This window comes from Nipponia nippon, unplaced genomic scaffold (genome assembly GCF_047370975.1).
Source record: "Nipponia nippon isolate SJK-2023a ecotype South Korea unplaced genomic scaffold, ASM4737097v1 scaffold_20, whole genome shotgun sequence".
Taxonomy (NCBI): domain Eukaryota; kingdom Metazoa; phylum Chordata; class Aves; order Pelecaniformes; family Threskiornithidae; genus Nipponia; species Nipponia nippon.
In genome coordinates this window covers 9,030,785-9,054,103 of record NW_028262337.1, presented here as the reverse complement: position 1 = coordinate 9,054,103, position 23,319 = coordinate 9,030,785, and the positions used below count along the sequence as shown (strand labels likewise).

Below are 23,319 nucleotides of genomic sequence, written 5' to 3'. Positions count from 1 at the left end.
TGCACTACTTACAGACAGTACATCTAAACCAGTGCTCAGAACATTGGCAAAAATCACACACCACTTCTAAATGCAGATTAAATGAATTAAGCTACTAATCACATTGCTATAAAATTTACAGTATCAGCATTTTGCAAATTATTGCTACATTTCATGCAAGTTATTGGTTCTCTCCATCATGATGCTTAAAATGAACAAAGCAGGAGTAAGTACCAGTGTCAAGAAATTCAGTGCTGCTTCTTGCATTGTACGGGCTGTCTAAAAAAAGAGAGACCAATATGGACCATAACTATTAGTATTACAATTCGTTTCAGAGTTCAATATTGCTTGCAAGTAACATGCTACCTACTTTTCTCAATTATTACCAATGCACCATATATTTAAAAGAAAAATAATGAGAGGTACTCAAGCACTACTGTTGTCCTTAAATTATATTCTGCCACTAACATTTTCCTTCAAATATTGTAAATGTGTATGTTAAACTGTAAGCATTAACATAGGAAACATTATAACAGTTTCCTCCCATCACCCTCATGATACATAGGGAGTGGACAGAAATGCAGCTCATGTGAACAGAGGAGAAAACAGATGAGTGAATCCACAGATCAAAGCAAATGAGCTCTCTCTCCCAAGGAAAAAAAAAAACTTTTTTTGGCTGTTCTGGAAGAATGAACTCACTGGCACTCTTTTCACTTCCAGCAGAGTAGCGGGTGGCACAGGAAGAAGAGAGACAGTTGAGAAACACTGAGAGACAGTTGAGAGACCAAAAAGAAAAATAAATTGAGGAAGGTAAAGAGTAAAAAAAGGATAGGAATGAGAAACAAAAACAGAGAAAGAGAGACTGACCAAAATGTAAATAAAATGAAGAAAAATGTCAAATGACAATTGAAAACAAGCAAAAATTTTGAATTGAGGCAAGAGAACAAGAGTACAAACAAGACAAAAAGAATGTCAAAACCATAAAACAATGGGAAGCTTGAAGGAGGAAATACTTCAATAACATCTAATCTTGTTCCCACCTTTCTTCAGAATTGAGATGCTACAAAGAAAACAAGCCTCTTGGCTCAGGCTGCTGTCACCATTCCTTGCATAAGACTGTCCTAGAGCTTTACAAATGATTTTGTAAACACAATGCAGCAGGAGAGAGGAAATATGTTTATGTCTCTAATGAAACCTGCAACCATCACTAAGTGCTTTGTTGCAATACAACTCTTGCAGGCAAGTTCTCTAGTTTCTGTCTGCCCTATCTCACTATCCAGCTTTGTTTTTCTTTTCGTGTAAGAGATAACCCATCATCCCTCTTTTCACGCAAAGGAGTCCTGTAATCCAAGTTTCTCTCTTATAGATCATGGAAAGAAAAATATTTTTTTCCCAAGTACTTGAAGTAGGTTCTGATTCTTACAGTGATGAAGGTTAATAGCATAAGTACTGCTATAGACACAGTCTCAAACCTGAATTCATCTCTTTAATTCTCACTGTTTCACACAGCCACTGCTATCACAAAAAACATGTGTGCAGGAAACAAGCTTCCTTGAGTATGTTTTGTCTCATTTCCTCATAGTATCGGAGCTGTGCTAAATTACCTATGAAAGCCCATACTCTTCTGTAGCACTTGGTATTTAAACCTTCCACTGTACCACACACTGTTCCTGTTTGAGCCTAGTTTGCCAAACCAGGTTTGATTTCACTTTAACAAAGTTTATAATGCCTCCTAGAAATAATCTGTGGTCATAGGTTTCTGCTGTGATTGTTACTGCTAAGAGATTTCACTCTTTCTTGCTTCACTTCTTGTGTTCATTGTTCCACATTCCTTTGTTCCTCTTTCCCCATCTCCTTTCCTAATGATCAGACCACTTGTCCCTCCAATTTTTTGTGCTTTCATAAAACCTTATATTTTTCAAATTTATTAACTTGCTATTTAAAAAGAGAAATAAGATTTGCTATTCAGGTCTAGCCAAATTAAAATAATTCGTTGTTCCATAGGAGTTTCTAATATTAAAAAAATGCTTAGAAAAGTATTGAGAAAATTGCTATAGATACAGATATTTGCCATATTGCAGTCAACTTCACAGGTTAAGTATTTAATTCTACATCAAAATAATAGTGTTTCAATCCATATTAGTGAATATGGTACAGAGCACAGATTTTAGACTGAAATTTAAGATTTCACTACTGCTATAAATACCCCCACCCCAGCACTCTCCTGAGGGTAATTTCATTTCTGCAAGACCCGGAAGTGTTATTTTTCTAGCTTTCAGATGAATGGAGTACTATTAGCCTACAATATTTCAGCATTCGGATGTTAACAATGGAGGTAATGTATTGCTGCTGCTCTTGCACAGAGCAAAAATCTGTACCACCTTCCTTCCATCAAATTCTAAGCAAGCAAAACTGATAAAAATATGCTTTAAAAATATTATACAAAGTCAGACTGTACACTTCTGTTAACTTGGACTAGCCCTTTGAAACTGTATTACAAGTACTGGAGGATGAAGAAATGGGTTTAACCTCTTCAGAATAACCAGCAAGTTGTGAGTCCTCCATAGGCCAAAGAATGAATTGTTTATATTTTCTCTTGGTGTAGGCCTACGGCATAAAATGATCAGAACAGAACTTTTGCAGATATTTCTAACATAACACTTTTTTGAGATATTCTATTTGAATGGAGATTTGAAAGAAGATTTACTTGTAAGTAACCTTGTAAGAGAAAGGGAAAATCAACTACAAAAAAGCTCATCCAATTCAAAAGATAATTAAAGCACTGGGGGAAAAGTGTGATTAGTTCTTATAGTATCAGAATTAGAAATATGTAAAACCGTGATGACTTAAGATTTTAAGCAATAAATATTTTTCTATAAAAAATTAAGTTATCCTATTTTTATATTGCATCTGTTTGGTAACAATTACCAAATTGTTATATTTACACTATCTCCTTGTCCCTTTCATAAAAATATTTAAGTAGTCTGATGAAAGAAGCTGGGTGCTTTAAATAGATAACTGCTCCTGGTAGAGTGGATTGGTATGGAAGACTATAATGCAAATTCCAGATGTTGTTCCAGACAGTGTACCAGTGTAGAAAAACTTTACACAGCATTTACTGTAAGGACATGGGAACCGCCATACCGGAATAGACCAATGATCCATCCAGTCTAGCATCCTGTCTCTGGCAATAGCTTGTACAATACCTGATACTCTAAAAGTCAGCAAATCGCCTCCCCAAGTTAACACAAACAGTCAGGCAGTACAGTATCACCAGAGCACAGAGTTGGAGTGAAGGAAAGGAGAGGAGAGCATTTCTAGCACAAAAATACTCAGATTTTCACAACATTCTCTTTTGCCCCTCCCTCTCCCCATTCTGAATATGTCCAAATCGTTACTGTTTAAACATGTCATTGAATGAGATGAAGTTGGGGTGCTTGAAAAGGTGTGTAAACATGCAGGAAGCTTAAGCTAGGCATTAAAGATTTAGAAGATTATTTCTTCATTCTTCTCTAGGTTTGCTGGCAATAAATAAAATGTAAGATTTCCAGACAGTAAATGTAATACTAGATATCCCCTGAGTAAAGCATGGATCATCTCTGAATTTAAGTAAAACAGTAGTCAATTCCAGGCCCAGATGCCTAGTCCAAATAAACTTAGACATGGAGGAATTAACAAAAAATAAACAAACAAAAAACCCACCCCAAATGCTCTGAGTTCCTCAGGCATGCCAAACAGATAGAAGCAATAAATATACAACTTCAGCAGAAGAACAGTTCGTTAATACAGAATTACTGACTGAAGCAGTGGGCTAGAAGCATTTACGTATCAAGGTTTGACCACATTCTAGCAGTAGAGGGGTGAAGATGGAGAGAAAACTGGAGGGAAAAAAAATTTACAGCAGAAGGTTTTTTTTCCCTTTCTTTCTTCCTTTAAATGTTAGTAGTGATACTAAAACCCAAACAAACACTTATTTTTTGCCAAACAGAAAAGAAACCCCTCTTTCCAATGTGTTTCTAATACAGACCTCTGGCATTCATTTATCCTTTGTAACAATCAAGTAAGTATTTTGTCAACTTTTTAAAAATGTAGTTGAGTAAATCAATGGCCTTAGCAGGAGAGACCTAATACAGAGCCAGTTTTTCCAGACTAGTGGAGGAACGTTGGCTCAAGTCTGGGTGGGAGGAGGGGAGCAAACATGGCTTTAATCCATCTTTGTGCCTCACTGGCATAAATTACAGCAGCACTTTTTCTTTCATTCCCCAAGCTAGCATCGGCATGTGAAAAAAGACTGCTGCTTAGTTTTCAGGAGCTTACTGTGTTTGTCACAGTTAAGCTTCTGCAACTCAGTCTGCAGAGACTGGTGCTAAGCTTGAGGAAGCCATATTTCATAATCCTCAGTCTGAGGTATTATAGCAAAGAAAGGAACTGTATTTTAGAAAATGTGTATAAAGGTAGGTTTATGAAAGAAATATAACCAATATTTTTAGGTGTTTATCCAGAAGAATTTCACTATGCAAAATTTAATAGTAGATGCTGTATTAAATAGGAAATCCTGGAATAAAATGTGGAAGACATTATCATATTTACATGGAGTAGATACTAACAGTATGCATCGTGATTTAGTTCTTAATATAAATGAAATCTTGCAATATAAAAAGAGTCTGGCTAATGTCAACATTTACCTGACTCTGAAATTGGTATTTCAATTAAAAAAAACCCAATCCCAAACCAATTCTAGCCTACTCTCTACAACACACATTGGAAAAGTGGTGCCTTGATACTTTTTTTTTAGACCCAAATCTTTCTCTCTCAGCCACAAAGCCTTTTACTGGGAGAATACAAAATAAATGAACTACTGTGTGTTCCCATTCCTAACTGCACCAGATTTCTCACTGAAACCAATGCTAAATACTCCGAGAGAAGTTTTCCTTGTATTATCAACAAAAACATTTTTTGGAGAAGATAAAGGACGTAACTATTGATGCTGGATAGTGAATACCTTCACTGAATATACAAATTTATTTTTTGTTTGTTCTGGAGTAAAATATAATTGTCTCTACAACCTGGATAAAAAAAAATACACAGTCAAATTGCAATGAATGTCCTGGCAGAAAGGGCTTAGCATTAGCACCCAATGTTGTCAAAATATTTAACTGGCTTCAATGGTAGTTTTGCAAAATTCAGAACTGGGAACAGATTACAGAATTTGACGTATATAAACCAGGCTGCACTTTAAATGGTTAGCACTGAACTTCAGTGAGGTTTTTGTCCACAGAAGGAATAAATTAATAAAAACAGACCCATTCCCTTTATTTTTTGCTATAATCAGGTGATCAGATCTATGCAAAGCATCACTGCGCAAATCAAAATAATATTTTGTGTACAAGAAGAAGATATCTTTAAAAGCCTTCTAAGAGCCACAAGATTTTAAACAGTCTATTTAAGTGAACAGTGCCATTAAATTCCCTCTTGAACTGTTACTAATCCTCGTTATCTTACACGAGGTTTGTCACGAATAACTAAGATGACAATAGTCATTGCAACATTAGTAATTACACAACATGCACATGAAACAATCTATTAAGCAAGATCTGAAATGCCTTTTTGTTTGACATGGAAGACCTTTACTCTCACAATTTTCACAACTTTTTGACTGTAAGTTGAAAGGTATTTCCAGGCATTGACTTATTCACTTTGATTTAAAAAAATGCCTATTTTTCCTATCCCTCAAATTAACCAACATTTAGAATAGCTCAGACTCAACAAAGGTAACTAACCATAAGAATTTTAAACTGAAAAAACATGTGAAAAACCATTGCCTCATTCCAAATTCCCATTTTACTCATTCTTTCTTGTCCCACGGTATATCTGAAAGCCGAATGGATTTATGTTATTTCATATCAAAAGAAAGAGTAAGTTTCAGAGTCTAGACATCCTCCCAAAAATACTTAAATGACTGTCTCATTTACATTTGTCGCTTGGTTACAGCTATGACAGTGTTCCTTGGGGAAGGAAAAAGTTGATCTCTTTAAAATATTAAGAAGCTTTGTAGCTCACATCCAACACCTTACATTTCACCCAGGAAACACCACAGTAGTTCAGTTATGAAGCACTGGCATCATGTGCTATTAATTAAATGAACTATGTAGCATGCTGGCAATCACAGTCAAAGTCTAAATGGCTGTAGATTGCACTACTGAGAGCAGATAGAGGCCAGTGATGAGATCTGAATCCAGAAGAAGAAATCCTAAACTTCTAGCTGGGTGCAGAATGAAGGAAAAATCACTGGGCTCCACTGTAACACAAACTAAAATCCACTGCAGGTCTACTTGCAGCCCTGACTTGTGAATTGATGGGATTAATAATAGACCAAACCCCTCTAACTGAGGATGATACAAACTTTGGCTGCTTCCCTAGTGGCAACAATAGTTTAAATGCACTTCACATAATCATGTTCACCTGGTAAGGAACAGCTTTCACATGTTAATATTCCAGTTTCTACACTGAATATTAAAGGTCCAGCAGGATGAACTGGGCATCTTCCATCAAATCCAAACTGAACAAGTAACAATAATGTAAACCCATACTTATCAGGACTCAGATTACCACCATGGAAAGTTTTCAAGAAAGAACAGAATATTGCCTTAATGCAATGTTCATATACCAATACCTTCTGGTGCTTTTCTAGTATTTGCTGCCTATTAGCTATTATGTACTTCAACTAAAAACCTAGTTTGTTTAGAAGTGAATGGATGGGCATATGTTTAAAATCAATCCACAAAAAAAAAATCACCATGATTTCCTAGCCTATGTGTCTTCCAGGTTTTATAAGGTACTGTAAACTTGATTGGTTTAGTGTGCAATCTATTTGTTTTTTTAGTGGTATGGAGTGCTTCTCCTTTTGAATTTTGGGTTACTTGATCCGGACAATTAAGCTTTAAATTCAAGAATGGTACCAGAGTTGGTTTGTAAACCTTCTTGTGCATTATATCTGTGAAAATGCACAAACAATAGGGATCCTTCACAACAATATGGTAAGTTGACTTGGCAACGAGGTGAGCTTTAAAGAAGGAAAATGGTGGGTTCTTTTCTGCAGAAAATTCCACCAGCTCAAAAATTGTCAGGATTGTAAAATTTCTCATAGGAACAGAAATACTTCAGTATGTCAATAAATCTAGCAGTTTCAGGAAGCCTCTGCTTGTTTTTAAAGATCAGAGAGAGAAGAGTGGAAGATAGTCCAGAACTTTGGTTAAGGATATGACAGGTGGATTTTCATAGCAGAGAATCTCTTCCACAAAGACCAGTATTCCATCTGGAAAAGTGTAGATATATATTTCTTACATTTCATAAGGATGTAAGACTGGTAACAATTCAGCTGGAGAGCCCTATTTTTAGGAGTAGACAGCCATAGTTTAATGTCAAAGTGAGAAGATTAATGTGGTAGGGTTGGTTAGTTCACTTCCACTTATGACTTTACTGGAGAAGAATATAATTACAGAATGTACATATAATAAGGTTTGTAAAGAAGAGGTTTGAAAGTTTTGGAGTATTTAGAATTTATGTGATTTTGGCAAACAGGAGTAATAGTATGAAAAATAGGATACAATTCAGAAAGTGCAATGGCTGAATTTCAATAAGAGCAATCAACAGCATGGATACAGGACAGAGCTAGGTTAGGCAACTGTTCAGTAGGAAAAGATTTGTGGCTTACAAGGGATTAGAAACCAGGCATGAAAGAAGCAATGACAAATAAAGTAATCCTTCCACTCAACAAAGACTTAGCTGAGTGCTGTATCTAGTCTCAGATTTCACACTTTGAAAGAGATGAACCACTCAGAACGCCCAGAATTACTTGATGGGAGGGTGTTTCAGAGTACTAATTATCACTCTTATCCTATTTGAAGAGGAATATTTTGCACAGATTAACTAAAGTAATCAATCTTGAATATACTTGATTGCATCTTATTTTTTTTCTCCCATAGCTAGACTCTCTCTATGGAAAATATTTTGTTGTGTTCACAGGATCTGCATCATCAGTTTCATTATCTGCAGTTGTCATAACACTTTCTGGACTGAAATTTGGCGTCTACTATAGCTGTAACTATTTCATATTACAATCAGAGCCCTGAAGCGGCACTACAACCTGACTGGGTGTCACATGCATGCAACTATATGTATACAGCAGTCCAAGTCCTAAAGAAGATGAGGAGCAGCAGTGTTCTGTATAAAGTGTAGCTGTGCAGTGTTTTCACTTTCAAATTCAGGCCTATCCAGTAATCCAGATGGGAAGTAGCAAGTAGATTAATTATTCCAGCTGGGTCTTCTGCTGTGACATATTTGGTTTTCATACTATTAGCAGATGATATCTTACTGCTGCTGTGATGGATGTCACCTACATTTTGGGGAAAAGTCTTCTTGGGTAACACTTTAAGCCCAGAACGAGCAGCTGAGTTCTACCAGATCATCTCTACCTACCTCTGCTGCACTCTGTACAACCTTTGTGAAAGAGAAGAATGAAGTCATGCATCTGACTCTTTCTTATTTGGACTGTAAGCAAATAAAGAACAACTAATGATCAAATACTACTGAAGATACCTGAGAAATCATTAAAGCATAAGCAATAGTTCTCAATATAGAACTATAGGGACAATAACGCTTGTGCCTGAAAGAACTAGGATCAAGCACGTCTTCCTGAGGTACCCAGATGCTGTAAAAATGTGTCTGTCCACTTGTTTGCAGACATTTTTATTGTTATGAGTACCCATTCTGGCAGTACATACCATGTTTATTTTGCTACTTTTGAATTCTGTAGGGGAAATTGGATTTTGATTGCCGCAGACAGATACATATAATCGTTCTCACATAGAGACTCTCACTATTTGCAATAGAATGTCTCAGCAAAGATTCTGGTATTTCATGTTAAAACTTACTATTATGCATTTCTCTTCAGCTCTCTTCACAACACTTCCTCAGATGCCTTCTTAGACAGTAAAATCTGGTAATAATTATCAACCACCATACACACTGTTTACAATAGAGTCATATTTCTTCTTTTTTTCTTGCATAAAAAGTAGAATGCTGCTGAAAAGTGCCCAAACGTCTGCTATGCTCCATGCCAATACAGCAGCTCAGCCAAATATGCAGAGAGAAGTTTGCCAAATAAAAGAAAACATAACAAATTGGTAATGGTTTCTATCTTGACAGAAAATGAAAATTATACCTCAATGTGTGGCCACTCATGTGGACACATAAAAATGTCTTAGAGGCAATCATTTTACCTCAGATAACACACCCTGACAGCAGAGCAAAGCATACTGGCAGGCTTTCACTTCCCATAAAAACAGCAACCATGACCTACAAAATGGCCTGGAGGAATCACATAATTTGTGTACATCATACATGCATATGCCGTACACTAATTGTATTTAATAAAAATCAAGTAAAGTAGAACTATTGTCTTTTGAGGAGTAGACTTCAATTAAGAAGGAATTTTAAAATGTAAAGTCAATATAGTTATCTCAAATATTCCAATACAACAAAGACACTGAAAACACAAACTCTTATCGTAAAGTATGAAATTTAACTTTCCAAGTGATTCTAACAATCACTAATAGCTTTTAGAAGACTTCATTCCTTTGTTAATGTTGTATGTGTTTATAGTCAATTTGTGTAACAGGTACATTTATCTAGCTTCAAAGTAAATTATTTGAAAATAGACTGTCTCATCTGTCTGTAAAGTTAACACGCACACTTACTGCACTGCAAAATTAATAATATGATGTTAATTATTACTCTATTATGTAGTTTTATATTATTCTAAGTCTTTGTTTTAGTGCAATTCTGAATGCAATATGATTTTGTGAACAAAAATACAACTTCATAATCTGAAATTGCAACACTGTTCAGTATGAATTACTTACAGAGAAAAGAATTATCGCCAGTTACATGTCAGTAGTTACTCAGATAGGAATAGGAAAGATAGTGATTGGACTCTATAGAAGTCTTTAAAAGACAGGTTATATTACTGTGACAAGAAAATATCAGGCATGAAGACCAGTCCTTCAGGTTCATGGAAAGGCTGCATAACAGAGGTTTAGACTGGACATGAGAGGTTTAGACTGGACATTACGAAGCATTTCTTTACTAAGAGGCTGGTCAAGCACTGGAACAGGCTTCCTAGAGAGGTGGTCGATGCCTCCAGCCTGTCAGTGTCTAAAAGGCATTTGGACAATGACCTTAGTAACATGCATTAACTTTTGGTCAGCCCTGAATTGGTCAAGCAGTTGCACTAGATTATCACTGTAGGTCCCTTCCAACTGAAATAGTCTATTCTATAATTCTTGGAGAACTTAGAAACACATTGGTAGCTCAGAAGGATTTCAAAATACCAGTGAAATCCAAGGACTTCAAAATTTATACTGTATGTTATCCGTCATCCTCAAAGAGCCTGAGATAGGAGAAGACATAATGAAGGAAGACTACGTGGTTTGAATAAGCAACCAAATAGATGGTGACAAGAGAAAACTTAAAATAATAGCAAGTTAGTAATATGAGTTATCCTGAAAGGGGCAAGATTTAGGAAATTATTTTCTCTATTGTTTCAGAAACAAGAATCCAAAGCCAAGATGTTTGTGTTTTGATTTATCTGTTAAAATAGTCGAAGAATATAAGCAAAGAAAGCAAAGCTGTATTTCCAGATAAAGGAATTAATATTAAAAGTAGAAAGAAAATGTACACTTCAGAAACCTAACCTGCACTTATGTTTTAAAATTCCACATTCAGTTCTTCTTAGGTACATTACATAAATAAATAGAAAGAGAGACAGACAGAAGAGACAGAGACATTTTGGTTAGATTCTAAAGCTGTGAGAAATGCTCAGTTCTTCCTTGGGAAAAAAAAAAAATTAAAGATGAAAGCAGACTACACTAATGCCCACAAAGGAACACTGAAAAAATAAATGCACTCGTTACACACTACTCATGTAAAAATGTTGTTTTATAAACTGCAAGAATTCTACGCTAAGTGCTATCCTACTAGTGTTAGTCTTTCTGCCATATGTGTGTCTGAAGTTTTCTGCATATCCTAGAATTTTCCTTGTGAGGTTTCAGCTCAGTTCAGTGAAAAGCAAGAAGGTGTGAAGGTAAAGTTGCAGAATCTGTGTAGCTTTATCTTACTAAATTAAAATATATGCAATGATTCATTATGTATATGATACAAACAAGAAAGGCAAAGTTATCTAAGAGTGATCTAAAATTTTAGTCTCATCAACACAACTGGTCTCAGAATTTGCAATTCAGCTTACCTTTCATGACCTACAATTTTTTAATTGTTGTTTAATTTTTATGGAATGTATCCTCAAATAGTCTTAAGATATTTGGATTCAATATACAAAAAAATTTACATTTTTATTATATAGCTTACTGAAACTTGATGTGTAACTTACAGATAGTTGAAAAATTTCATTTCTCAACATGTCGGAAAAAAATGTGAGTTAAGATGTAAAAAACATTTTTCCTTCCATATATTATCTTCCCTCACCATCTTTTTTTATGGTGTCTTTCCTCCTTCAGTATGCACATCTTTTTGATTTGTGGAATGACAGTAAAAATAACTAAGTTATTTAGACAGCTTGTATTTCCTATGAATGCTGTCTTCTCATCTGAGAAAAACAACTTCATTAACATGGTTATCTTACAGTTTTGTATGAGTCCTGTCAAAAAAGATGCAGGATGCTTTAATCACATTTAGTTACATCATTTATTTTATATTTTAAAAAGGTGTCTAATGTACATGTTTGTACATTTTAGTTTTTCTCCTTACAGTAATTCAGTTTTTTTCAGGTCTGGTTACTGGTGCTAGTTTGGAGATTACTGGGCAGGTAATCATATTGATGTCCCTCTTCCAAGAAAGGAGCCTTTAGGAAGATCGTAAGTGTACACCTGAAATATTTTCACTTAATAATTTTAAGTTATCTGAGATACAGAAATATTGGTTGTCTTAAAACACTTGCCAAGAACATTTTTAAGTTTTCTGTTTTAGTGGTGGTTTTGCTGTAGCTGTGATGGCTTATGCATAAAACTAAGGAAAAAATTGTAGGCAGACAGCCTACTTCATTAGACCAGCTATCTTGCTTGCCTTATAAAAAAAGATGACCTGTCCTTAGAAAACATTTTTGCTATGTGTTTTTGCTTTTTTCCTAGTCATTTTACGCAGATATTTTTTATTATAATCTAACAGCTTGCAGTCTAGGACTTCAGGATCACACTTCAAATCATATTGATTTTTACCCCCTTCCCTACCTAAGGTGGGTTCTTTGGATGGAAGATGAACATGAGACAACACAGTACAAGTTGCTTCCTTGATTGGGAGGTGTTGAGGTCATAACTTCTGCAGTGCTTTATCAATTCCAGTGGTACTCTGCTTCGCTGGGGTCACCCTACACTTCAGATGAGCCAATCAGTCTTTAAAATACTTAACACCCCCAACACAGAGTTTTAGTAGGACTTACAACTACACAAAGCAAAATATCTTCTACGCTCCCAGCTTATTTTCCAGAGTGCTAAACAAGTACATATTAGCTGACTCCTGCTTCAGCAGTTGTCTTCACATTTGGTGTTTCTGCTATTCCTTAAATTCATGCTTAACAGTGAGACTATGTTAGTGCAGTAGGATTTCCAGCAGTAAACACAGAAATCCAAATTAAAAAAAAAAAAAACTCACCATCCTTCGTCATTATCTACTTCAGGTTCAGAAACCTCATTTTCAGGAGTTTCTTCAATTGCCTGGGTTAACTTTGATTTAAATTGGTCCAACAGTGCCAGTGTCTGAAATTAAGTACATGGTTTTAGAGAAGTTACATATATTTATACACAACAACAGGTATATACATCATCTTTAAACTATTGTCACAATGAGATGGAGGAGAGATCTTTCATATGAATTTGAAAGAAACTGTAGAGAGGCAAGTGAGAGTGAGAGGCAGCAAGAATTGGGGGTAGGGGCAAGAGAGCGAGAATGCATTGAGCGTGCCCATCAAGGGAACAAGTGAGAGCGAGTGAGCAATGTTGAGGCAGCAAAAGCAAGCAGGGAGGGCGCCCCACAGGTGTGAGAGACCGCTTGTCTGGCCATCTAGTGAAATCAAAATACATATTAAAGGAACAAAAACTTGTGGCTACTTACAGAATAAAATAGCTGATTAAACAACACTGGTGACTGTTTGAACCTATTTTCTTCTTGTAAAGCAATCCATTATATAAATTACAGCTCATTCAAGCTTTGAAGACCCAGTTTGATTGTTATTTCTATACTTTACATTGCTGATCTTCTAAATTATGTACTAACATTGAAAAAAATTCAAAACTTTTGACTCAAATACAATGAGCGACCTTAACTAATCCTACAGATACAGGTTCTTATGCTGCATACATTAAGCTCACACTGATTTATATTTGGTATTCTGTTCTCCAGCTGACATTGCCTTGTCTTTCAGCTACAACAAAGTCACCAAATCTCAGGTGACACCTGAAGATCACACAGCAGGTCTTGTTTCTGATCACCCGGAATGAGATTTTGATTATACAAGAATTGTATGCCTGAGCCTTGTGATGGGAGAGGCGGTGCTTCAAAAAAAGGGCAGACCATAAGAATAATGTGCACGGCCCACAGCTTATTTCTTGCTGATATTTGAGACACTCCTGGAAAGGAAAGCATCAGGGAATAAGTGCTTGACTGAATTTACGTGGCAGGCTACATTTGATCTGTAGGTGATAGGTTGGCCACCTATGTTGTAAAACACCTCTGTATGGCTGTTTAGTTTTGTTTGGTCAAGTTTTCCAAATTTAAAAGAATAAAAACTAAACAAGAATAGAAAACAGAAATAGGAAATACCAGAAGTGTTCACTGGAATCAAATTTCCTTCTGGGAGCAATCTTAACTTCAGGAGTTTCCTGGCTTTTGAATTCTTTAAAAATATTTTAGCACTGCCAAAGGCATGTTTTGGAGGTTTTTTTGCATTTATTTTCTTTATTTTATGTTTAATCTTCTGTTTAAGATGGGAGAGAGGAAAATTTCAAAGATATTTGGCCCTGCAAATCATTCAAATTATATAGCTTTCCATACTATTGCAAACAAACTCCATACTTGCAACATCTGAGGCAGCAAATCTCTGCCTAGGCCATCTGAAGAAAACAAACTAAGCCTTTCTACATAAAATTGTGACCAACCAAAGCCACATTCCTTGTGTCTTGTCTAATTTTCTTTGGTGCCAGCATTCCTGAACAGACCTGGTGACAAAAATAATTTTGAAATATCTTAGTAGGCATTTTTGCAGTGAGTGATTAGACGCCATACTGTGGATCAAATAACTTTATGAATTGACCCTTGTAGAATTATAAGGTTAAGACTGCCAGTATCTGGTATTGTAAGGAGACACATACCTTTCCCCCTCTTCAACTCTTGTATAGAGGATGAAAATGGTATTGTGCTGTAGGACCAGGTAGGAGGGATGCAAGGCTAGAAGAGGCTCTCCATAAGTGAAATGGATTACAAAGACCTTGATTATTGTTGAATAGTTCCCAGCAGGGTTACGTAAATAAAAATTAAGATCTACTATACATCCCTGTCATCTCACCTTGTTTTCCTATGATGTCCACGACAGGACTGATATAAATTCATTAGAAGTGGTTTTAAGTCCCTTGATCCACATTGCCAACAGAACTTTAGTACTCTCTGATTCAAAGCTAATGGCCTTTTGAATGTACAAAGTTTCCATAAACTTCTTAGTTTAGAGCTAAATCAGGTTGCTGCATGTGTTTGCCAACCACTGCTTTGAAGTGATTAAGCCTCAAGTTTCCAATCTCTTCTAGCTTCAGCAGTTGCATATGAACATCTTCGTAACTGAACTGACATCCACTTATAAACCAATGAGTTTGATGTACTGCACAGATTTTAAGTTAATAGTATTTTCCACTTAGCAGGCAGTTTCATACATTTAACAGTTTCAAACTTTCCTATTTTTGAAAAACAAGTATTTATGTCAAACTTTACTTTGCTCATATTTGCGTACTAAAGTCTACACATATCCTAACTCATTTTCATTATATTTAAAAAGGGTTTTCTTTTTACAGTTCAGTTGAAAACTGCTTCTGTTCATTTCACAACACCAAAAGGTAGGGATGAATTTAATCTCTTTAAAATATAATTTAAAACGTTAAAAACCCAGCTTGGACAGATGCCAAGTATGCAAAATTCTGTCCCAGTGTTATCTTATAGCAAGCTGCAGAGCCAAGGAAAGCATTCTATAGAAATGCAAACTCTTGTAGATGTAATCAAGGATACCTCTGCATGGGTAGTATTTCCTTTGCAAGATTTTAGTGACTAAAGCGATAGCACTTTCAAACACACGTTGAAACTTCACTTACCTGTCTACCTGGGTAATCAAAATAGGGGACTGAAGAGTACATATTTATTTTCACAAATAATAAGATTCTTTTAATGGAAAATGAAATGCAATGGATTTTAAAACTATTTTTACACAAATGAAGAGAGAAACATTTTCAGAACTTTTTCTGGAATTTTTTTTCCCCAGGTTGTCAAACTATTACCTGATCTTCACGAGAAACCCCTTTCTTTGGCTGCTGCTTCCGCTTGTCTTCATACTTTCTCTTCTCCTGAAGGTATTCTTCAACAACACTGTTTGGAGCAGGTTCCTCCTCTGAAGAAGGAAAAATATTTGGTTAAACAAACTAAACTTGTTTTTATGTTTTAGTATAATTTTGGAGATCATTTGTGACTTCTGAAATACCAAGCAAAACACTTCCATAAAAAGTTTCAGTTGTATTGCTTTCTCAGGAAGTAGAATGATTTGCTACTTGCTGAAATGAAAAACACAACGCTGTACTGTGCAGACAATGAGTCAAAAAATTTTTGTTTCAATTTTATTTTACTACGGAGCCAGGGAAAGCAGGGTAACAGAAACAAAAACTCTGACGTTAAGATGAGAAATTAAAACTGTTGGAATTCCTTAAACAAGTTTACCTTCATTTCTGAAGATCTTTCTTGGAGCACCTGAACTGTTACGTGTATTAATATTCTATTTTCTGAAGATCTTTCTTGGAGCACCTGAACTGTTACGTGTATTAATATTCTATCACTATTTGTTACAGAGTAGACAAATATTGCCTATAGACAAATACACAGTTTTCCTGTTTTGTAGGCTGAAGTAGCCACAAATCAAATCCCTGATCTTGCAACAGGGAAAAACCCATAACATATTTAGTTTGTAAAGAGCATCCATCTTGTCAATCAGGAAAACAACTCTGTAGTAACAAAGTAATATTTGGACTAGTCAACCGCTACTCTACTTTGTCTTTTTTTAACAGTTTCTTCTCTGCAGAATATCCACTGCCATGACAAATTAATAATTTAACAGGACAAAAACTCAATTTGAGAACTGATCAACACCAACCTTTCAGATTTTCTTCCTCTTGAATAGCAGGCATTAAGACATTTCATATATTGATTTAGTATACTTGAAATTTATTTACATGTATTTACAGGATTGTTATTCCTGATAAGGAACAGAAGAATAAAACCTCCAGATGTCAACTGCAAATGATGAACAGAAAATTTTTATGGAGGAAATTGTTTCAACAAATTTCAGGATATACAGCCTGATGAACTGTAAATCTAAATCAAACCCCGTATAGCAATTTTTTAGATGACTGCTGACAGCTATACAGAGAAAATTTCTGATTCCAGACTAAATTTCTCGCTCGACTGAAGTTTTCTATAAAGTTTATAAACATAGCATTTCATAATAAGAGGAAATAAATTTGTAATGATATATCTACATATAAAATATTTGTTTATATATTTCTACAAATAAAACCTCTTATTTCCTTTTTATCTTAATATATATGTTGCATGTATGTATTTAAAGAACATCAGGGAAAACAATCAAACATACACAATACCATTCAGAGCTGGTTTTTTCCTGTTTTCCAGTTGAAATGTTGGATATAATGAAGAATAGAGGATTACAGGTACCAGCAAGATAAAGAAAGAAAAAGCCATCTTCTAGAATGACCAAAAAAGATAAATACGTATACATAGACATTTACGGATGATTAAACAGCTGAATGAATGAAATCAAATCTGCCATAAAATCTCATCCAGCATAATATCAGACGAACTGAAGAGAACAACAGAGCACAGTACAAACCTACAAACCATAATGACTCAGATCCATCTTTCCCCCTGTTCCCTCAGTCTCTTCTACTAATAAAAAACCCCATTCTTAATTCAAGACCAACCCCTTGTGAAGACAAACCACTAGTTTTTGCATAAATGCATGTATCCAGTCAAACTTGCTGACCATGTGGAAACAACATACTGCCTTATTTTACTAACATTTAGCCTCTAGTTAAATAACCTGAACTACAAAAACACCTGCTTTCTTATAGAAAACAACCTTTCAGGTGATGTTTACCTAAAGGGGTGCTTTGAAATGAATCCCATTTGCCTGATGATAATTGCCCATCTATGACAAGCAAAAGAACTGAGAAGACTGTTCTTGAAAACTTATGAAATGCCAGTCTCAAGTTGGCCATAAACATTTAAAGCTGTGATCGAAATTTCGATATACATATGCTGAAGTTAAAGAAGATGTGATCCTTAGTCATACAGGTCTTTTGACTAAGATTTTAGTTTAATCTAGTGCAGCTCAAATATAATTCTCATACAAATAGGTTAAATTCCCTTGCAGTTGTGTGTTTGTGTATTTTTATCACACTCATATGGTTGTCACTTACTGGTAACACAAATAATTTAGATTTCAGTTTAAGCCTTCTCTTGAGATTATTGTGTTCTTGGGTCTTTGTCTGTCAAGAGTTTTTTTAATCCTCAACTTCATTCTTTCTGCCTCCTAGGAAAGCCTTCTCGTAAGTCAGACAAAAGATAATCAGATCCACCTGAAATAACTTCAGAGTGAGTCAAGCAAAACATTTGTGTGCATCATATTTCTGCACCTTTCATTAAAATTACTTAAAGACATGCTTGTATTTCTCCATGAGGTCTTACAACCTATTACTCCACATTAAAAACAGGTAATACAACAGGAAGGATTTTCAAGAGCCCCTAAGTCAATGGGTTTCTAATACATTTTAAAACTTTTGAAAAGTCCAAACAATCATTTCAAAACCACAAACAGTGTCTATTTTTTAATATAAATAAAATACTCAGTTTTGATAAGTAGCAATTCTTTGATAAAATTATTTTGTGTCTACATGAATAAACTTAAGCAAAAGAAAACATCTGGAAGAGAGATTTGTTGGTGGGAAGAACCCTTTTAAAACGTAAAAAACCTTTTAAAATGTAAAAATAGATTGCTGGCTACTACTTCATATCTCCCAGTCAGCATCCCAGAGCCCCTCCAAATCTTTTGCAGTAGAGTTGGAAAAAAGAGGAGCCACAGCACTGTATGATGGACTTCACCTTCACATCAAGTTTGAAAAACTTAGGTCCTGCTTGCTGATCCAGCAAAAGTGTAAGGATCATTACATCGGTATTATTTAAAATGTTTAAGCTCCAAACTCCTTAATCTAAGAGATTTATGCTAAATGAATGAACCATGACACAGATGCACAGCAGTGAAATAACAATTAAATGCCTTATTTAGGTATTGCAGGATGCAGAAGGTACTAGTTCAAGTTATAGGGATCTTACACACTTGTGCCCTAGAGGTATCTCATCACAGTCTAAACAGCATCAGGCAAAGAAAGATTTTTTCCCTTAGTTTGAACAAGTTGCTGTGTACATTCTGTCAGTAAGGAAAATGAAGGGGGGAAAAAAAAGGAAAAGACAACCTTCTTTATTGAAAATACACTTCATCCTACTTTTAACAGAATTTTTAAGTATGCTGCTACTTACCTCAGCTAGCTTGAGTTACTGCCAAGAGATCCTTCATCTTACTGTGACAAAAACTTTAGCATTTAAGTAATTTATTTTCTTTCAGATAAATTCTTCTATCCTGAAATACTCCTTTAAGGAGTAACAGATGCCTACCTGATAGTATAATCTAACCTAAAACTTTGGTTTTGGGACATGGTTTCCAATGATAGCCTGAAACTAAGGACAAGATTCAGAAGGCTTTAAACCAGAAAGGAAGAGATTGATTTAAAAAAAAATACAGAAGGGTTTATTTTGCTCACCCTTAAATTAGGAACAGTTCAAATGATGTCAGTTTTTAACTACAAAATTGCAGAAGTATAACAGACATGAGAACTTGATCCAAGGGAGTTGAACTGAAATAAATGGCAGTCTGGATGGTTTTGGATCAATCCCTAAATAAGAAGTGAAGCAGAAGAGAAAGCTTGATAAAGTAGTTTTAAGCTTAATTCCTAAAGCACCTGGTAAATTTAATAGCATAACAAACACTCAAGAGAAGTTGCATCAGACATGCTCTACTTCAGAAACTGCAACTGAATTTTATCTTCCACTTTATGAAAACCAAGAAGTATGAGTTCTAGGCCTGCTATTGTGGTAAATCAGAAAAGTACGATCACTACTTATGCTGACATTCATATTGGCATTAATGACTGTGCTTCATTTCTAGCATGGCAGCTGGGGTGATTTTGGCTTAGCATGTACATCACTTATGGCCCAGATAAGGTACCATTTGAGACACGTGTATTTCTGACAGTATGCATACAATTTTCCATAGTACAAACTTTGTTATTTTATCATTCTGTTATTTCCAGCAGTCTTGACAAACCTTGTAATAATGACTGTCCTTGTAATAAAGGAGGTAGAATCTATATAAAATCTAGAGAATTTGTTTCCTTTTTATGAAAGAGATAATGAAGCTGTGCATAAAACATTTGTTGGAAAAAGAAGCACTTTGGTTTGCTGAAAGTATTACCAGAAACACACTGATCTTCAGACAGGCAGAAACAATACATATTGTAACAGAGAAAAACACATGCTGTTTCTGAAGGTTTAATGTCACCATAAAAAAGAAAGAGCCTACAGTGCTGACAAGGATCAATGAAAGAATTTTGGTTTATGTTTCTTCTTTGATGAGGTACAGCTAGCATGAAGATTTTTATACAAATAGACTTAAGTATCTTACATTACAAAACATTCCTGATACGCTGAACTTCACAAAAGTAATCCCATTAAGTCTTGTAATGCACTTTGCATATATAATCATGAGTTCATGCAGAACCGAGGTAAGATAACAAGGAGAGTGTACAAAGAAATCTGTATTAAAAGGCCCCCTGGTTTATTTAGCAGGATTTGTATATGTTTTAAATGTGGTGGACACATTAACTTTCATCAGTATCTCAAATGCATTCTCTAGCAACTCAGATGACACCTTTCATATCATAAAAGACCTACTGGACAGAAATTTCAAGAAATGCATGGTACAGCTAGACTAAATACCAAAGGGGAAAACAAAAAAACTGAAAAACCCTAGGCAACTCCTTGTTTGAAATGAAAGAAATTATGACTGAATGTTTTTGTGCATTAAAATAAGAGGCCTAAAACACATTCCTGTATTTATGCAGTACATTCCACTTCCAGCTATTCATCAATATTCAGTTTATATTCCATTCTTCTGGAGTTATAGAGATATGCAGTACTGATTTTAAAAACCTTAATGAGATTCAAATCTTGAAAACTATTTTTGTTCCAAAACAAGCAAAACCCTTACGAATTACGAAAGATATTCTGATATGCCTTAATATTTCATTAATTAAAATGGAATTCCTATCAGAAGTGACAGATGAAGAACATAAAGCCACTTTCTGTAATTAAGATCTAAGACAGATAACACACTTATTCCAGAATCCAGGAAAAAATTTTCTTCCAGCATTAAAAACTATGTCTATGAAAATAACAATAGTAATTTGCTGTGAAGTAGTATAAAAATGAATATACCAGAAAATACAACATGAAATAATGTTATGCTTGAAAGAACTGATAACATACTTTCCAGTATATCTTTGTTTAGGACTAATTCTACTTGTGGTTTTCTTTGCACCTTTAACTACTATGCAGGTACTGTTGCTATAGCTCTGGCCTGCCTAAGTTCCTGAAGAACCACTGTTTGCTTACAAGTTAGGTAAGAGTCAGGAAATGTTTACTAACCATGAATAACTGAATAGATTTTCTTACAGAATGAGCTTCCAGGGTTGGACTGATTACTGGATATTCAGCTTGCTACAGTGAAAAAAGCAACAGTTCTAGAACAAACTTACTAGTTCATTTAGCCAACTGAAATAGTAAAATCTTAGAAGCAATTCCTAGAGCTTCAAAACATTTCTTTGAAAGAGCAGAGCCCACTGATTTGTAAAACAGTGTCAACTTTAATGTGCAACAATGGAAGTTTCTAGTGAATCTTTTCTGAACTTTGGTAGCTTCTAGGCACACAGTCCCAGTCTAAAATGTGGTTAATTTTCTAATGTCAGTTGATTTTGAGCACATGCTTAAGATTACTACTAACATCAAAGCTGGCTTACAGTGAAATTTTTGTCTTCCTTTCTTTTGCAGACAGAGACGAGAGGAAAAAGCATTCAGTTCAGCAGGGAAGAGACTGAAGAAAGATGCTGGGTATTATTTTATGAGATTAAATGAGAAAAACAATGTGAATGGCAGAAGAAAACGAAGGTTTGCAAAAGTGACACATTCTAGATGCATACTTTAATACAATGCAGCTATACTGTGTATACTGAAAAATCTTCATACTTAACATATTTATGCTGCCTAATTCCCAAACTACCAAAATTTGGATTTTGTTGTTTTCATGATGTTCTCAAGGGTGCACAATTCTGTTAAAGTCTCAGACGTCAAGAAACCATCCTTCTGTGTAAGACAGGACTTAAATCTTTAAGTGCCACTGACATTACCCAAACTTAACAATAAAACAGAAATAAAACATAATCTTAAATTGGCACCCTTGCTAGATTTTGAGTTTTCTAAACACTTCAATCATTTGATTCCCACACCACAATTAAAAACAAAGCAGAAAATACGTCATGCCTCAGTAGAATTCTTACACTTGAATGTTGGTTTTTATATTAGTTGTTAGGTTTCTCTGCTCAGATAGTATTTTTTAGCTTTTCTCGTGTGTGACAAATTTCATCATCGACAGATTATCAGACAGTTTACAAAAATATTCTAACAAGTAAAACTAAAGTACTACTTCTTAAATACTACTACTATTTCAAACCAACATATAGTTAAACAACTGTGCAGATGGTATTTGTCTAAAGCAAATTTCACTGAAGTATATTCACAGGTTTACACTATAGAACTTTGAAAAGTATATCTTTTTCAAATATTTGATTAAGTACTTCAAAATGCTGAAGTAATTCAGCACTCAAATTAAAGTGTTTGATGTAATTTCTGGCATCACTACAGCAAATGTCACATAAAAGAAAAACATCTTATTTAAAGTAAGGTCTTGACAGCAGTCTGGCATAGTCAACAATCTTATTCACAAATTGGAAGGCTGGTTATAATCAAACATGCACGGGGGGAATTACTTTTTTTCTCTGTCCTCTTGAAACAATGTAAACACTTAAATTTTCACCCCTCTATCTTCCTTAATTACTCTAATCTCTGAATACAGAAAAAAATTATGTAGGAATAACATGTAACATGAACAATTTAAAGTAAATGTGATACCAATACTAATAAAGATCTGCCAGTGAATGTAAAATAGATGTGTCGTGCTGCCTCCCACTCATTAGCGTCCTCTCAGAACTAGCCCTGATCCTGCAAGAAGTCCAGTATGACCTAAGCCTTATTCTCACAGTTCTGTGGTCTTCAGTGAATTTCTCCCGCTACGACTGCAAGTTTTGGCTGAGATGCAGTGTTTATTAACCAAGCACAGAATCATATTAATGTAGTTACATAGCCTCTGAACTAGCATTTTTTTCTAAAGCAGCCAGCTCAGAGCATAGGCAGACACTGTGCAAGTGTCTGCACCATCTATGCAGACATACCTGATACAGCCCAACACAACTCACTCTCCATCTCATATTCCCCAAGAGAAGAATCAGAGAACAACAGAAAAAATCTTCTGTTACATACACATTCATTTCCCGATAGTAGTCTGCTTTAAATATAGGCAATTTCTTATATGTAAACTAATGTGGAACAGGTAAATGGTTATACATTTAGCAGGTTGTCTTGCATGTTGACAGCTCTATTGCATTGAAGAAAATGCAGGCCAATAAAAAAATGACTAAGTGAACTAAGTGAGATATAATAAATGCTTTTAACTTTGGGGCAAAGTTAATTGGTCAGGTTCAACACTTTTACTGCTGTTAG

The 23,319-nt window shown here is 35.0% G+C and overlaps 1 protein-coding gene and 1 long non-coding RNA gene across 3 annotated transcripts in view; one reads left to right on the top strand and one right to left on the bottom strand.

Annotated features, from left to right (window-relative positions):
- Positions 1-15,136, top strand: part of LOC148055582 (uncharacterized) — a 47,090-nt gene extending 31,954 nt beyond the window's left edge. Inside the window, exons 4-5 of the long non-coding RNA XR_015705252.1 lie at positions 11,823-11,909; positions 15,108-15,136. This is a non-coding gene — a long non-coding RNA (uncharacterized LOC148055582). The remainder of the gene's footprint in view (positions 1-11,822; positions 11,910-15,107) is intronic.
- The window catches only part of CWC27 (CWC27 spliceosome associated cyclophilin), a 125,081-nt gene that overhangs the window by 5,720 nt on the left and 96,042 nt on the right, over positions 1-23,319 (bottom strand). Inside the window, exons 12-14 of one of the 2 annotated variants that reach the window (XM_087759919.1) lie at positions 15,585-15,694; positions 12,703-12,806; positions 214-258 (exon numbers count right to left, since the gene is read on the bottom strand). In XM_087759919.1, coding sequence (XP_087616045.1) covers position 258; positions 12,703-12,806; positions 15,585-15,694 — 215 coding nt within the window. In that variant the 3' untranslated portion in view covers positions 214-257. The remainder of the gene's footprint in view (positions 1-213; positions 259-12,702; positions 12,807-15,584; positions 15,695-23,319) is intronic. The other variant, XM_087759918.1, reaches the window with a different exon arrangement.